Below are 18,340 nucleotides of genomic sequence, written 5' to 3' on the forward strand. Positions count from 1 at the left end.
CAAGTTAGCCCCAGGAGCACTTGGTTAGGAAAATTTCCAATAACCTTCACCTTAAGGACCCACCTATTTTTCCCAGGTGAACACCACCAAGGGGTGTTTTTTTTTTTTTTTTATAACCAAACCAAAATACAGCATTTTGGTTACACACTTTCCTTAAGATTATGAGCCCTACAAGTTCTTCACTTTCACAATCAAGGGAAACCACTTAAGTGAATGAATCTCTGCAGAACTCAAGGTTCTGCTTCTTAGTGATTTATATTCTTGCCTATGCTGCTGATGTCTCTCAGTGAAGAGGGGAAAATATCCCCAAATTTAGTCTCTGAAGTGGAACCATGTGGTATAGCACCCTCCAAAATTCTTGTTTTATTTATATTTTGTCTAATTTTATAGATGAAAAAAAAACTGAGATTCAAGGGGATGAAGTGATTTGCCTTGGTCATATAGCCAGTTCTTTCTTCTGCAACCTGCTTCCATTCAACTTCTTAGTTTGAAAAGACCTCCCAGAGGCCTCCCCTGAGATAAATTCTGCCTTTCTTCACCATACACTTAGCAATGCTTTGGGCTTCACTAGGTACAGTCGTTTGATTTCCTAGAACAAAGAATGTCCAGCCACTTTGGCTTCTGAGGGTGTCCGAACAGAAACCTTTCATCTGAGGAGTTAAGTTGGATTCTGTACTTTGGAACTAGATGCAAAAAGTCTGTGACTCTATGAAGTAGAAATCAAACTGGGTTGACCCAACTGTGTCTGATTTTGAAATGAGCTTATGGACACACAGAGCCGAAAGGGGACCCCTTGTATCCTTTGGGCTTGTGTGTTGATACAGGTTGAGGCAAATACACCATGACCCAAGACCTATAACTTTTTATAACCTTCGTTTACCTCTAGTTGATGATGATTCATTTAAAGAACCAATGAAAAAAAGAAGACGGTCAGATCGAGACCAACGGTTCCGAGCATTTCCCTCCATGGAGCAAAGTGCTCTTAAGGAATGTAAGTGTTATGAAGCTGCTGTATAGCATGTTTTTACGTGGTTGAGTTCTCTTCCAAGTGTGTTAACGTGTTCAAAAAAGAGAAGGTTAGATTCTGAAGCAGGATGAAACATCTTCAGATGAACCTGGTCCAGAAGGACAGGCTCATAGCCTCCGAGGAGATACGTCATTTGACAATTTATTGTCAGGAGTCCCTGGGTAGGAGAATTGTTATCAAAGGAATCTCTTCATGACTAGAACGGACTGGGAAATGATTAGTGTGCTGCTTTTGTGAGTGTTCTTATTTTTTTTTCTTGTTTTTATGATAACAGGAAAGAAGAATCTAGAAGGGGTTAAAATCCCATGGCAAAGCATATGATGACTTCTGTGACAAGGAGATTCAGGGCAGGCTGGCCTCTTGGGAGGCTCTCAGAATCAATGATTTCTGTCTCTGATTAGCAATTATCTCTAGTGTTAGACAATTTCTATTCTTGTGTAATTGGCTTTTCATTTTCATTTTTTTTTTTTCCTCTGTAGTGTTCAGCAGACTTCTATGGAGATTTAGTGCTTTAACCCTGCCATGTACATCCCAGGTAATACATCTCTATTGATTTCAGATGAAAAATTGGAGTCACGGACCAGAAGGGTTCTGAGCAACACTTATCAGAAACTTATCCAGTCTGTATTCCTGGATGACAACATTCCCAGTGGAATCAAATATCTCATGTGAGTCTGAATGTACCAAAAAAAAAAAAAAAAAAAAAATCATCGTCATCGAGTCATTTCTGACTCATAGTGACCCTGTAGGACAGAGCAGAACTGCTCCATAGGGTTTCCAAGGAGTGGCTGGTGGAGTCAAACTGCCATCCTTTTGGTTAGCATCCTACCATCAAATCTCTGTGCCTATGTCTTTCCTTAGGTGATTGTAGGTGTTTGTGTTTTTCCCAACAATGAAAGGGAATTTTCAATTAGAAACTGAGCAAAGAAGGCTGAAAATTTTTGAAGTCACAGGCCTTTATTATTCTAACTGATAGATGCTGTCCATTGAGTGCTCCCTCTTGTCCAGTAACCTGCTAAAAACCTTACATATATCAAATTTTATTTAATTCTCCCAACTTCTATAAACAAGGTCCCTGGGATGCACAAACGATTTGCACTCAGTCAGTAATCGGAAAGTTGGCAGTCTGAACCTACCTAGCAACACCATGGAAGAAGTGATCTGCTTCCATAAAGATTACAGCCAAGAAAATTCTATGGAACAATTCTACTCTGTATCACATGGGGTTGCCATAAGTTGGAATTAACTTGAGTCAGAAATAACCTCTACAAAGTAGGAACTATTATCATCATCCCCATCTTACTGAAATTGAGGCTCAGAGAGGGCACGAATTTGACCAAAGTCACACTGTGGTAAGTAGAAGGGCCAGTATTCTAACCTTGGCTGTGTGACTCTAGGGTATGTGCCCTCAACTGTTCATACTGAACTGACTTCAAGGTCTGGAGTAGTGTGGAAGCTACCACAGGTTCTCCTGTCTATAAAACTGTGTTGCTCCTAGTAATAAATTTTTTTTTTCCTAGTAATACTCTACCTCTGCATACATTTTATTTCCAGTCAAATGTAAGTTTCCAGTGTCAAATATAATTTCCCTAGAACACAAACAAAGGTAGCTCACATCTACGCAGACATTGTAGAATTTGTATAGAATTATCATTAGCAAGCATTTTTTTTTTTGCTTCTTTTTTTATTATTGTAGTTTAGATAAAGGTTTACAGAACAAACTAGTTTCTCATTAAGCAGTTAGTACACACATTGTTCTATGACATTGATTAACAACCCCATAACATGTCAACGCTCTCCGTTTTCCACTCTCGGTTCCCTATTACCAGCATTCCTGTTCCCTCCTGCCTTCCAGTCCCTGCCCCAGGGCTGGTGCACCCCCTCAGTCTTGTTTTGTTCCATGTACCTGTTCAATCTTTGGCTGAAGGGTGAACCTCAGGAGTGACCTCATTACACTGAGCTGAAAGGGTGTCCGGGGGCCATACTCTCAGGGTTTCTCTAGCCTCTGTAAGGCTAGCAAGTCTGGTCTTTCTTTTTGAGTTAGACTTTTGTTCTACATTATTCTCCAGCTCTGTCTAGGACCCTCTATTGTGACCCCTGTCAGAACAGTCAGTGATGGTAGCCGGGCACCATCTAGTTGTATTGGACTCAGTCTGCTGGAGGCTGTGGTAGAGGTGGTCCATTAGTCCTCTGGACTAATATTTCCCTTGTATCTTTAGTTTTCTTCATTCTTCCTTACTCCCGAAGGGGTGAGACTGGTAGAGTATCCTAGATGGCCGCTTACAGGCTTTTAAGACCCCAGGCGCTACTCACCAAAGTAGAATGTAGAACATTTTCTTTATAAACTATGTTATGTCAATTGAGCTAGATGTTCCCTGAGACCATGGTCCCCACAGCCCTCAGCCCAGCAATTCAGTCCCTCAGGGAGTTTGGATGTGTCTATGGAGCTACCATAACCTTGCTTTGTACAGGTTGTGCTGGCTTCCCGAGTATTGTGTACTGTCTTACACTTCACCAAAGTTACCACTTATCTATTGCCTATTAAGTTTTATTTTTTTGTTTTTCCATTCCCACCCTTCCCCTCCCTCATAACCATCTAAAAGATTATGTCTTTTCATATGTAAACCTTTTCATGAGTTTTTACAGTGGTGATCTCATACAATATTTGTCCTTTTGTGATTAACTTATTTCACTCAACATAATCCCCTCCAGATTCCTCCATGTTACGAGACGATTCACAAATTCATTTTTTATCGTTGCATAATACTCCATTGTGTGTACGTACCACAGTTTGTTTATCCATTCATCTGTTGAGGGGCATCTATGTTGTTTCCACCTTTTTTGCTGTTGTGAACAATGCTGTAATAGCATAGGTGTGCATATGTCTATTCGTGTGACAACTCTTTTTTATTTGCCTAGAAGTGGGATTGCTGGATCATACGGTATTTCTATTTCTAGCTTTCTAAGGAAGCGCCATATCGTTTTCCAAAATGGTTGTATCATTTTGCATTCCCACCAGCAGTGCATAAGAGTTCCGATCCCCCCGCAGCCTCTCCAGCATTTTTTATTTCCTGTTTTATTGATTTGCGCCAGTAATGCTGGGGTGAGATGGTATCTCATTGTGGTTTTGATTTGCATTTCTTTAATGGCTAGAAATCTTGAGCATTTCCTCATGTGCCTGTTGGCCCCTTGAACGTCTTCTTTGGTGAAGCATCTGTTCATTTCCTTTGCCCATTTTTTAATTGGGTTATTTGTCTTTTTGTTGTAGAGGTGATGGATTTTCTTATAGATTTTAGAAATTAGACCATTGTCTGATTTATAACAGCCAATTTTTTTTTTTTTTTTTTCCCAGTCTGTAGGTTCTATTTTACTCTTTTGGTGAAATGTTTTGAGGAGCATAAGTGTTTAATTTTTAGAAGATCCCAGTTATCTAGCTTATCCTCTGTAGCTTGTGTGTTGTAAGTTGTGGTTTGTTTCCTGTTAATGCTGTGTATCAGGGCCTGTAGCGTTGATCCTATTTTTTCTTCTACAAGCTTCATAGTTTTTGACGTTATATTTAGGTCTTTGATCCATTTTGAGTTAGTTTTTGTATATGGTGTGAGTTATGGCTCCTGTTTCAGTTTTTTGCAGATGGACATTCAGTTTTGCCAGCACCATTTCTTAAAAAGACTGTCTTCTCCCCCATCTGATGGACTTTGGGCCCTTGTCGAAGATCAGGTGACCATAGGTGGATGGATTCACATCTGGGTTCTCAATTCTGTTCCATAGGTCAATGTATCTGTTGTTTACCTGTACCAGGCTGTTTTGACTACCCTGGCTGTATAGTAGCTTCTGAGGTCAGATAGTGTGAATCCTCCTACTTTATTCTTCTTCAGTATAGTGCTTTACTTATCCAGGGCTTCTTCCCTTTCTGTATAAAGTTAATGATAAGTTTTTTCATCTCTTTAAAGGATGTTGTTGGTATTTGGATTGGGGTTGCACTGTATTTGTAAATTGCTTTGGGTAGAATTGTGGTTTTCACAGTGTTGGGTCTACCTATCCATGAGCATGGTATGTTTTTCCATATATGTAGGTCTCTCTTGGTTTCTTACAGTAGTATTTTATAGTTGTCTTTGTATAAGTCTTTCACATCCTTGGTTCAATTTATTCCCAAATATTTTATTTTTTTAGGGGCTATTATGAATGGTATTGTTTTCCTGATTTCCTTTTCATCCTTCTCTTTATTGGTGTATAGGAATCTGACTGATTTTTGTATGTTTATCTTGTATCGTACTACCATGCTGAATCTTTCTATTAGTTCCAGTAGTTCTCTCGTGGAGTCTTTTGGGTTTTCTATGTATAGTATCATATCATCCACAAATAGGAACTGTTTAACTTCTTCATTACCAATTTGGATTCCCTTTATTTCTGTTAGCTAGGACTTCCAACACAATGTTAAATAAGAGTGGTGATAAAGGGCATCCTTGTCATGTTCCTGTTCTCAAGGAGGGTATTTTCAGCCTCTCTCCATTAAGAATGATGTTGGCCATTGATTTTGCATAGATGGCCTGTATTATGTTGAGAAATTTCCCTTCTATACCTATTTTACTGAGAGTTTTTATCAAGAATGGGTGTTGGACTTTGTCGAATGCCTTTTTTGCATTGATTAGGATGATCATGTGGTTCTTTTCTTTCCTCTTATTTATGTGGTGGATTACGTTGTTTGATTTGCTAATGTTGAACCACCCTTGCATACCTGGTATGAATCCTACTTGGTTGTGGTGTGTTATTTTTTTTTTGATATGATGCTGAATTCTATTGGCTAGAATTTTTGCGTCTATATTCATGAGAGATATTGGTCTGTAATTTTCTTTTTTTGTGGTATCTTTGCCTGGTTTTGGTATCAGAGTTATACCAGTTTCATAGAATGAATTCAGAAGTATTCCTTACTTTTCCATGTTCTGAAATAGTTTGAGTAGTGTTGGTGTAAACTTTTCTCTGAATGTTTGGTAGAATTCTCCAGTGAAGCCATCTGGGCCAGGGCTTTTTTGTTGTTGTCGTTGGGAGTTTTTTTATTTTTTAATTACCTTTTCAATCTCTTCTCTTGTTATGGGTCTGTTCAGATTTTCAACATCATTTTGTGTTAGTTTGGGTAGGCAGTGTGTCTCTAGAAATTTGTCCATTTTCTCTAGGTTTTCAAATTTGTTGGAGTGTGGTTTTTCATAATACTCTGTTGTGATCCTTTTTATTTTAGTTGGGTCTGTTGGAGCACTCTCCATTTCAATTCTTATTTAGGTTATTTGTGTCCTCTCCTGTTTTTCTTTTGTCAGTTTGGCCAGTGGCTTGTTGATTTTGTTGATCCTTTCAAAGAACCAACTTTTGGTTTTGTTGATTCTTTCTGTTGTTTTTCTGTTCTCTATTTAATTTATTTCTGCTCTGATCTTCATTATTTCCTTTCTTCTGGTGGCTGTGGGCTTCTTTTGCTCTTCTCTTTCTATTTGTTCTAGTTGTGTAGCTAATGTTTCAATTTTGTCCCTTTCTTCTTTTTTTTTGATAATTTTTATTGTGCTTTAAGTGAAAGTTTACAAATCATCAGTCTCTCACACAAAAACCCATATACACCTTGCTACACACTTCCGATTACTGTCCCCCTAATGAGACAGCCCGTTCTCTCCCTCTACTCTCTCTTTTCGTGTCCATTACGCCAGCTTCTAACCCCCTTCACCCTCTCATCTCGCCTCCAGGCAGGAGATGCCAACATAGTCTCAAGTGTCCGCCTGATCCAAGAAGCTCACTCCTCACCAGCATCCCTCTCCAACCCATTGTCCAGTCCAATCCGTGTCTGAAGAGTTGGCTTCGGGACCTTTCTTCTTTTTTGATGTGTGCATCTATTGATATAAATCGACCTCTGAGGACTGCCTTTGCTGTGTCTCAAAGGTTTTAGTGTGATGTGTTTTCATTCTCATTTGATTCTAGCAATTTTTTGATTACATCTCTGATTTCTTCTATTACCCAATGGTTTTTAAGCAGGGTGTTATAGAGTTTCCATGTAACTGATTTTTTCCGCTTATTCTTCCTGTTGTTAATTTCTACTTTGATGGCATTTTGATCAGAGAAGATACGTTGTATTATCTCAGTGTTTTGGATTTTGTTGAGTGTTGCTTTGTGGCCTAAGATGTGGTCTATTCAGGAGAACATTCCATGTGTATTGGAAAAGAACGTGTACTTTGCGGCTGTTGGGTGGAGTGTTCTATATATGTCTATGAGGTTAAGTTGGCTGATTGGGCCCTTACCTCTTCTGTATCTTTGTAGAGTTTCTTTCTAGATGTTCTGTCCTTTACTGAGTATGGTGCGTTGAAATCTCCTACTATTACTGTGGAGCTGTCAATTTCTCTTTTAAGGGCTGTTAGAGTTTGTTTTACATATTTTGGAGCCCTGTCACTGGGTGTGTAGATGTTTATTATGGTTAAGTCTTCATGATAGATCATCCCTTTAGTCATTATATAGTGCCCTTCTTTGTCTTTTATTGTGGATTTTGTTTTAAAGTCTTTTTTATCTGAGATTAGTATTGTCACTCCTTCTCTTTTTTGGTAGTTATTTCCTTGGTATACATTTTTTCCATCCTTTGATTTTTAATACATTTATGTCTTTGTTTCTAAAGTGTGTCTCTTGTAGACAGCATGTTGATGGATCCTGTTTTTTTGTCCATTCTGTCACTCTGCATCTCTTTATGGGTACATTTAGGCCATTTACGTTCAGTGTAATTATTGATAGGTGTGAGTTTATTGCTGTCATTTTGTAGTGTTTTTTTTTTTTTTTTGTGGTGCTAACGTTTTCTTTGTTTCTCTTACTCTCCTGTGCTGAGTTCCTTATGTTGTGGATTTCTTTTTCATTTCTTTTGTTTTTGTAGATTTTGTTTGTATTGAGACTTTATGTCTTCCTTCTTTATTTTGATGAGTAGGTTTGTTAACTTTCTTTGTGGTTACCTTGAAAGCTACCCTTATCTTTCTAGGTTTTAATCAGTCTATTATTACTTGCTATCACCTTGCCTTCCACTCCATTAGAAAGTTCTATACCTTCACCATTTATTCCCTCTTTTATTGTTCTGACATTGTTGTCATTTACAGATTAACTTCTCTGGTTCCCTGTTGCAATTCTTTTGGTTTTGAATAGTCCTTGAGAGTTCATTTCCTATGTTGGTATCTGGCTTGTATAATCTTGTGTCCTAGATTCAGGTTGTTTTCTGATGTCTTTTGTTCTCAGACTGAAGGACTCCCTTTAATAATTCTTGTAGGTTTGGTTTGGTTTTTACATAGTCCCTTAATTTCTGTTTATCTGGAAATGTCCTAATTTCACCATCATAGTTGAATGAAAACTTTGAAGGATGTATTATTCGTAGTTGGCAATGTTTTTCTTTCAAGGTTTTATATATATCATCCGTTGCGTTCTTGCCTGCATGGTTTCTGCCAAATAATCAGAGTTTAGTCTTATTGTTTCTCCTCTGTATGTGACTTTTTGCTTTTCTCGAGCTGCTTGCAGGATTTTTTCTTTGTCTTTTAGTGAGTGTGATTATGATATGCCTTGGTGTTTTTCTTTTGGGGCCTATCCTATATGGGGCTCATTGAGCTTCTTGGATGGTGAGCTTTTCATTATTCATATTAGGGAAGTTTCTGTCAGCAATTCTTCAATGATCCTCTCTGTATTTTCTGTTTTCTCTCTCTGTTCTGGAACTCTGCAAATTTTTGCTTTTGATTGTATTCCATAGAATTCTCAGGGTTTCTTCATTTTTCTTTGTTCATATTTCTGATTTTTCCTGAAACAGAGTTGTAGCCAAGTGTTTGTCTTCAGTTTCACCGATCCTGTCTTCTAACATTTTAAACCTGCTACTCAGCCCTTCTATGACACTGTCCATTTCTGAAATCTTGTTGTTCATCTTTTGGATTTCTAATTGTTCTTTTTGTATGATTTCTAATTGTGAATTTATTTTGGCATTTTGTTCATGTATTATTTTCCTAAATTCTTCCATTTTTTTGTCTGTATTTTCCATGAATTTGTCTGCCTTTTCCATAAAGTTATCTATTTTTTTTCCTTATTTTTGTCTGCTTTTTTGCTTCAACTCTTGGATAGCTCCGAATATCAGAAACTTGAGTTCCATGTCAGGGAGTTCTAGTGCCCTTTCTTCTACTGGAAAGTCATCTGGTGATTTATTTTGGATGCCTACTGGAACCATCCTATTTTGTTTTGTATATGTTTTGATATTGTCTGCTGTCTTGGGGATATTCAGTAGTTATTTTGTTTGTTTCTTGATTGTAGATTTGTTTGTTTTGTCCTGCTTTTTTGTTTTATTCGGTTATGTTTGAGCAGGTGGGCTGTGCACTCTTTGTTGTTTTCTCATCTTTAGTCATGATACTTTTCACCTCTTTGTCCAATGGGCAAGGCCAGTCACTCAGCTATGGTGCAGCAGGGCAGGTCCAGCTGAAGGGGAGGGGCTGGGATGAGCTGTTTTTGGCACGTACTAGGACCGACAGGGCAGGCCAGGAATCAGTGCTGGGCAGGTTCTGGTAGGTTGTGCTTGTACCGCTTGGGGTTGTGATGTTCAGCACATGGTGCAGGTAGGCAGGAAAGTGGGGGGAGGTTGTGATGTGTGAAGCTAATATGGGTTTGGGGAAGAGGAGAGAGAGGAGAGAGAAACAGGAGCCCAAAACAAACAAAGTAGGAAAAAAGAGTGCTAAGGGAGCTTGCTTTTGAAGTGGAGAGATGAGAAACCGAGAACTGGACAAAAGAAAAAGGCGGGGGGGAGGGGGCGGGAGAAGGAAAGGAAGGAAAGAAAAAAAAAAAAAACTAGATACAAATTTGAAAAAGAAAAGCCCAGAGGAATTCCATTGGTATGGCCATGAAGACAGGGAAACTGGCTCCCAGGCTGTGCAGTATAGCCTGGCTAGAGGGGGTATAGATGTCACACAGCACCAGGTATTCAGGAGACAGGAAAAGAAGGTAAGTATAGAGAGATGAGAACTGAGAAATGAAGAAAGATAGAAAGGGAAAAGAAAGAGAGAGAGAGAAAGATAAAAGGAAATTCTCCCAGGGACCCCACCTACGTGGCTGTGCAGATTGGGGGAGTGGCTCCTAAGCCATGCAGTGCAGCCTGGCTAGAAGGGGCTCCCAAGCCATGAAAAGAAAAAGGAAACAAGCAAAACAAAACAAGCAAAAAAAAAAAAAAAAAAGCCCCAGAGATCCGACCAGCATGGTGTCACAGGCCTGGGGAGTGTTTCCCCAGTCAATAGGGGCTTCACAGCCTTTTAAGAAGAAGCAAAGGTGGCACATGGAGCCAGCTGTTAGAGAGAAAGGATGGGGAAGTAGTGGGAGGCAGGGAAGAATCCAAAAGAAACAGAAAGAAGCAACACCAGCTCAGGTAGGCGACCAGTTTGGGCAGGGTGAATCCAAGCCGCCCAGGGTAGAAGCAGTTGCCTCCCAGCCAAGAGACTGCGGCTGGTGGGAAGCAGAGGAGGCCGAAGGGACATGTGAGGAGGGGGAAGGATGGGGGTTAGGAAAGTGTATATTGCTTGTTACTGGGTGCTCTGTCTCCTGCTGGAAACTTTGTGAAGCTGCTTTCCTGTACTCCATGTCCGCTGATCTCTGATGTGGGCGGGGTGAATCCAGGCAGTATAGATGCTGCACTTCCTGGCCAGCAGAGTCACTGCAGCCAGCCAGAAAGCTCAGAGGTAGAGCAGCAGGGAGAGGATAGGGGCTGGGAAAGCATGTATTGCTGGTTACCAGGTGCTCTGTCTCCTGCTGGGAACTCCGTGAAGCTACTTTCCCATGCTTCCTGACTGCCGATCCCCAACAGGAGTCTGAGATGGTGAATCTGTGCTGCGTTAGCTGATGGGGACCTCTGCACATGTCTCTCCTTGCTCTCTGTCCTCTGTCAGTTTCTTATTCCATTCGGTGTTTGGCTGAGTTCTTTATCTCTTCATTTGACACTTTGGGTTCCAAGAATGATGTTTGTCTCTGTTTTACATAGTTTTTTGGGTCTTAGCTGTGGAGGGACAGCGTGGTGCTTCTGTCTATGGTGCCATGTTGGCTGGAAGTCCTCTACCTAGCATTTTTATATAATCTCATTTGGTCCCCAGTACAACTCCTGGGGAGTAAACAAACAAACAAACAAACAAAAAAATCATACCCATTGCTGTTGATTCCGACTCATAGCAACCCTATAGAACATAGTAGAACTGCCTGTAGTTTCCAAGGAGTGCCTGGTGGATCCGAACTGCTGACATTTTGGTTAACAGCAGTAGCACTTAACAACTACATTACTAGGGTTTCCTGGGGAGCAGTGGGGATTAATATTCCCCTTTGACCAAGGAGAGAGCAGAAGCTCAAAAAGATGTAATGACTTAGCCAGGATTAGAACTCACCTCCTTTATATTCTATTCTGGTGCTCATTCCTGTATACTTTGATGATAATGATAATATGTATTTTAAAATTGATCCAGAAACAGGCTTCTTACCTTGATTGAAAAGCCATCATTGGATCCAATCTACATTGGATTATTTGGAGGCACTGGGGCTGGGAAGAGTTCCCTAATCAATGCCATCATCCAGCAAGAAATGTTTCTACCAGTGTCTGGAGAAAATATATGTACTTCATGTATTGTGCAAGTGAGCTCAGGCTGCTGTGACCAGTATGAGGCCAAAATACACTTTCTGTCTGATCAGGTAATGATTTCCTTCCCTCTTTTTTCCCTCCCTCTGTTCCTTTTCCTCTCACTTTCTCAGGACTGCTGGAACTGTAAGCTACTCAAAGGAGGAAGACATTTGGAGATGATAGAAACACAGGGTTCTTGCTAGGCAAGGAAGCTGGAAAAATATAAATGGTCCTCTTGAAACAATAGCCTCCTTCCTTTGTCATTCTTTTCTTTATGTGTGTCATGATGGGCTTGGCCTTACTGTGCCTTGGCAGGAGTGGAAGGAAGAACTGAAGAACTTGACTAAACTCCTACACGAAACAGAGGAGTTGGGCAGAGAAGAAGATGCATGGGACAGGGATGATGCAGTGGAGGAAGCCATCTGGAAGCTACAAGTGCTTTATGGAAATGGAGCGGAAAGTAAGAACTATGAGGAGTTACTAAGGGCAAAGCCCAAAGGAAAGATTCCCACCTCCAGAATCATCACCCTCAAGGCAGAGGAGGTATCTTCAAGATTATTTTCTTTGTTTTATCATGTGTCTCAAGTATATCCACTGAATCCATTTAAGGGACTTGCTCAAGGTATATGCAGTGTTTTTATAGGAAGGAAATTGATACCAAAATCAGAAGCAGCCACACCCAATTTATCTTTTATTATTTATGGCCACCAAACGGGAGTTTTTAATGTCTCAATAGGAGAGATTTTGTCCCCAGAAAAGACTATTTACATTTACTTGAGGATTAATTAGAAATGCTGTTGGCTGCAAATGATTAAAAATAACCAATTTAAGACAGGTTAGACAAATAGGTCAGCAGTTCACATCCGCCAGGCGCTCCTTGGAAACTCTATGGGTTCTACTCTGTCCTATAGGGTTGCTATGAGTTGGAATTGACTCGACGGCAGTGGGTTTTTTTTTTGTTGAGACAAATAGGGGTTTATTATTTTTCTTATGTAACAAGTCTGGACACAGTTGTGTACTTGGGTTGGTTCGGTGGCGCTGCAATATACAGATTGGCATCTCCCTGGTTCCCCTGGCCTTCCATCATACCCATCACCTCATAGTCATACATTGCTAGTGAAGTACCAGATATCACAACTAGTGTCATAGAAGGAAGAAGTGGGTAAAAAAGTGATACAAACATCTTTCATTGAGAAGTAAAAGCTTTGCTAAAAATATCCCTAACAAATTTCTGCTGTAGACCTCATTGCTCAGAACTGAGTTAAATGGGCATTTCTAGCTGAAAGGGAATCCAGAAAATCAAGAAACAGACTTGTTATGATTGGCTTAGACCAATAACAATCCACTGCCGCCACAACACAAATAAACAAAATCAGAACCCTGCTAGCGCAGATGAAGGACAGAATGGATGTTGGATAGGTAACTGGTGGAACAATCCTCTCTCACTTTTATGGCTAATATTTATTTTACTAAATTAAAATTCAATTTATAAAAGGTAAAACAAAATATTTGTGAAACTAATATTCAATTTATTAAAGTTCACATTTAAAAACTTAGTGTTTCTTACAGTTTAAAATTCATCTTTATAGTTACTCTACTTAAAATCTGGCAGTTTTTGTATAAAATAAGAAAAATTATTTCTACTTGCTCTAAAATTTAATGTCAAATTAGCTACTAAGTTTAGCATAACAAATTGTCCTTTAATATTTAATGCTACTTACATAATTTTTTTCTTTACATAATTAATCAAATTTTATTAGACTTTTTATATTTTAGTTCAAATTTAATATATCTAATTCTCTCAAAATATTTTAACTATCTGACTGTACACTCTTAGAAATCAAATGAATGAAATCTTTCAAAGCACCTAGCCATCTCTTGTATAGCTAGTAAATCAAACAAATGTAATAGCCAGCTCTTATATTTCAGTAGATGCTAGTATTAAAACAATTACATTCTTAATACCTAAAATATGGACTAAGTACTTCCAAACAAACACAATAATTACAAAATTGTTTACTTCGCTTGAATAGACAGCATTTGTATAGAGGTATCATTATAATATTCATACCCTCACCATCTCAGAATTTAGAAATATTCCTTCCCAGAGTTACAAATTTACCTGTTCAAACAGGGAGAACAAAATTACCATATCAGCAAATTTAGGGTTTGGGTCAGAGGTTCCAGACCGGACGTGGTAATCTGGATGTGCCTTCCAGAATGTTTTGTGCTGAGCCAGGGGCAGATTAACCAGTAAGCAAGGTACTCACGGGCTTAATTGGACAATTTCACGTGAAAGATGTGAAAAACATGAAATTTTCACTCATGTGAAATAGTGTACTGCAGATTAGTAAGTAAACACAATTAAGCCCATGTGCACCTTGCTTATGGGATAAGCACCTTGCTTATTGGGATGAGCTACAGTTTATTGAATTTATCCCCCTTCTTAAGCCCATGCCTTTTCCTACACATTGCCTTTATCGTATCTGCATTATTATTTTTTAATTAAAATATAGTAAAGAGCTTTCATCATCTCCTCTTTCACAATTTTCTGTTACTTGATTAGAATAGATGAAATCTGTTATTCTCTACCCCAATTGTAATGAATCTCCTGATTATCTAATTTAAACTCTCTTAAGAGTTTCTTACCTTTCTTCCAAGCCCATTCTGTATTTATTAACAACAACCACCATACATCTCAAATCTTCTGTCTCCTGAACTACCCCAGTTGAGATTAACTGCCATAATCACTGGCATGAATGTGTTGTTATCTCAAGACATGCTTAGGCAGGAACGATGGCTGAGAACTATTCCCCATCCCACCCACCACTATGAAAATGTCCTGGAAATGCTTACATGTCAGGATATTTTTTGCCCTTAGAAGATAAATTCTAAAACCCTTTTTCATATCAATTTTTCAGTTTGGAAAATATGATCACCATATATCACTACTGATTTTCTATAGTCTAGTCACTACTGGCTTTCTAGTAATTAAAATGCATACATTAGACATGTGAGAAGAACCCTTTCTCTGTAAAATTTAGAAAGATGAGTATTACTTACATTACTTTTGAGCTGAAATAGAATTTAGAAGATAAAATTATTATTATTATTATATAATTTCCTGAAGTCTCAGTCAACTGACTTTGATTTCTTCAACCATAAGGTAGGGAGTTTGAACTTCCTGATCTCTAGGGTCTTTTCTAGCTCTCAAATCTAGGCCCTTGAAAGCTGGATTACAGGCCTCCTAATGCCCACTGCCCAATGCTGCTTCCTACGTTTACACAGCCAGTTGCAGGGTATGTGAGCCATGAGAATGGATGGTGTGGGTGACTTTGTCCTTCTTCCTCAGGCAGGAGACCTATCTGTCAAGCTGGATCCCTACATCCGGGCTCAGAGGAGAGATTGCAATGCAAAATTAGCTGGGGCACAAATTTGGCCCTTGATCAAACGTGTGGAAGTGACTCTTCCCAAATCTGAGCTGATTCCAGAAGGGGTTGTGCTAGTGGACATTCCAGGCACAGGCGACTTCAACAGCAAGAGGGATGAGATGTGGAAAAAGGTGATTCTCTTTCATATGGCTTCATTTCCTTCTGTTTCAACTCCTTTACCCTTTCTAAAGCAATAAGAAATGCTTTGCTTTCAGGTTAAGAGACTTCATGATTTAGTTGTAATTAAATTGTGCCTTCTCTGTGCTAAGCCTCAAGGCAGTAGTAGGATAAGGGTGGCCAGAGAAATTGGGGAGAGAGGAATCATGAGATAGGCCTGGTAGCTGGGAACAAAAGTGCATGATCTATGCAAAAGATCAGCAATGGAGTGGCCTAAGAATAAGCAGAGTTAACAAGGGGAGAGTAGTTTAGGGAGACCAAGAGTTAGGCACAAAGCAGAGAAGCTGGCAACCAAGCACCAAGGAACCAGGAGGCTACTACCATGGTCAAGTGTAGGGAACAGATACCCATTAACAAAATGATTCTCTCTGCATGATTTCTCTTAATAAAGAATGATTTAACCAAAGGATGCTAAAGAATCTCATGAGACACAGTCAGTCCTCAGGGCAACCTCCCAGGATAGAAGCAGCTATTCTCTCTCATTTTCTCTGCATGATCTGTGTGACTCAGCTTCTCTGCGGAGTCCTACTTCTCTCTTTATTCAGCCATTAGGATCCACATTGTGAAAAATAGCCCTGTCTCTAAACGATCTTGCAGTTCATGTGCCTACCACTGTCTATAATCTTTATGCCTTTTAGTTAAAATTCCTAAGAAGGAAAACCTGACTGGTTACTGCCCAGCTAGTGTGTTCACTCTCTCTGGGTTACGTATCCAAATCCCTAGTGCAATCAGCTGTGACTGAAGGTGGGGGTTTGGATGAAGGGGCACCTGTTTAGCTAAAGTCTCAGGTAGAGGTTCAATTCCCAAGGGGAATGAACTGACCAGGCACTCCCAGATGTGTCTACCACCAAACATTTAAGCATTAGGGTAGTTTGATCTGTACCTAGTAGTTAGAAATTTTTTAAGAATTTATCTTTTTTGTTGATTAATTTTTCATTGATTAAATACATATCATGTGTAAGATACTATACTAAGCACTGGGATACAAAGATTGTAGCTAACAAATACAGGTGATGTTTTCTGAGCATGTACTATGTGCTAGGTCCTGTTCTAAGTGAAGGAAGTTGCCCCTCATTACACCTAGTGAATTGTGGATCTGGGATTTGAACTCTGACAAGCTGGCTTGAGAGCCTATGCTCTTAACTCCTACTGTACCCTACGTGGAAACCCTGATGCCATAGTGGTTAAGAGCTACAGCTGCTAACCAAAAGGTCGGCAGTTCAAATCCACCAGGCATTCCATGGTAAAACAAAAATAAACGAAAACTGAATGAAAAGTTGCAGAGCATGACCTATTGTGTTAAGAAGCAGATATGTATAATGTTTGTAAATGCATAGCAAAAGTAAGATCCCGCCTTCGGGAAGGATACACATCAACTATTAACAGCAATTTCTGGGTTTACCACCACTTTTTATGACATACACTTCTGTATTGTTTGCATATTTTGCACAAATATGTATTGCTTTTGCAATTTAAACTAAAAATAAAACAATGTTGAATGAGAAATAGAACCTTCCCCAAAGGGGCTCAGAGTCTAATAGAAGAGAGGAACTATGTTGTTGTTGTTAGGTGCCATTGAGTTGATTTTTTGACTCATAGCGACCCTACGTACAACAGAATGAAACACTGCCTGGTCCTGCGCCATCCCCCTAATTGTTGTTATGCTTGAGACCATTGTTACAGCCACTGTGTCATCCATCTCACTGAGGGTCTTCCTCTTTTTTGATGACCTTCTACCTACCTTACCGAGCATGACATCCTTCTCCAGGGATCTAATAACATGTCCAAAGTATGTGAGACATAGACTTGGCCATCCTTGCTTCTAAGGAGCATTCTGGTTGTCCTTAATCCAATACAGATTTGTTCATTCTTTAGGCAGTCCACGGTATATTCAATATTCTTCACCAACACCACAATTCAAGGGCATCAATTCTTCTGTCTTCTTTATTGATCGTCCAGCTTCCACATGCACAGGAGGCGACTGAAAACACCATGGCTTGGCTTAGGTGCACCTTAGTCTTCAAGGTGACATTGTGCTTTTCAACACTTTATTAAAGAGGTCCTTTGCAGCAGATTTGCGGGATGCAATGTATCTTTTGATTTCTTGACTGCCGCTTCCATGTGTGTTCATTGTGGATCCAAGTAAAATGAAATCCTTGATGACTTCAATCTTTTCTCCATTTATCATGATGTTGCTTAATGGTTCAGTTGTGAGGATTTTTGTTTTCTTTATGTTGAGCTGTAATCCATACTGAAGGCTGTGGTCTTTGATCTTTGTCAGTAAGTGCTTCAAGTCCTCTTCACTTTAGGGAAGCAAGGTTGTGTCATCAGCATAACGCAGGTTGTTAATGAGTCTTTCTCCAATCCTGATGCCCCATTCTTCTTCATATAGTACAGCTTCTTGGATTATTTTCTCAGGTTGAATAAGTATGGTGAAAGGATACAACCCTGATGCACACCTTTCCTGACTTTAAACCATGCAGTATCCCCTTGTTCTGTTTGAACGACTGCCTCTTGGTCTATGTACAGGTTCCACATGAGCACAATTAAGTGTTCTGGAATTCCCATTCTTTGAAATGTTATCCATAATTTGTTAATGATCCACACAACCGAATGCCTTTGCATAGTCAATAAAACATAGGTAAACGTCTTTCTGGTATTTCTGCTTTCAGCCATGATCCATCTGACATCAGCAATGATATCCCTGGTTCTATGACCTTTTCTGAGTCCAGCCTGAATTTCTGGCAGTTCCCTGTCAAAGTACTGCTGCAGCCGCTTTTGCATAATCTTCAGCATAACTTGACTTGCCTGTGATATTAATGATATTGTTCGATAATTTCCACATTTGGTTGGAGCACCTTTCTTTGGAATAGGTATAAATACGGATCTCTTCTAGTTGGTTGGCTGGAGAGCTGTCTTCCAAATTTCTTGGCATAGATGAATGAACACTTCCAGTGCTACATCTTTTTGTTGAAACATCTCAGTTGGTATTCCATCTGGAGCCTTGTTTTTTGCCAATGCCTTCAGTGCAGCTTGGACTTCTTCCTTCAGTACTGTCAGTTCCTGATCATATACTACCTC

The 18,340-nt window shown here is 39.5% G+C and overlaps 1 protein-coding gene across 2 annotated transcripts in view; it reads left to right on the forward strand.

Annotated features, from left to right (window-relative positions):
* The window catches only part of NUGGC (nuclear GTPase, germinal center associated), a 74,342-nt gene that overhangs the window by 11,388 nt on the left and 44,614 nt on the right, over positions 1-18,340 (forward strand). For both annotated transcript variants that reach the window (XM_049865682.1, XM_049865683.1), the window contains 5 exons: positions 887-991; positions 1,587-1,695; positions 11,500-11,722; positions 11,967-12,194; positions 15,004-15,213. In XM_049865682.1, coding sequence (XP_049721639.1) covers positions 887-991; positions 1,587-1,695; positions 11,500-11,722; positions 11,967-12,194; positions 15,004-15,213 — 875 coding nt within the window. The remainder of the gene's footprint in view (positions 1-886; positions 992-1,586; positions 1,696-11,499; positions 11,723-11,966; positions 12,195-15,003; positions 15,214-18,340) is intronic.

This window comes from Elephas maximus, chromosome 22 (genome assembly GCF_024166365.1).
Source record: "Elephas maximus indicus isolate mEleMax1 chromosome 22, mEleMax1 primary haplotype, whole genome shotgun sequence".
In the NCBI taxonomy this organism is placed as follows: Eukaryota; Metazoa; Chordata; class Mammalia; order Proboscidea; family Elephantidae; genus Elephas; species Elephas maximus.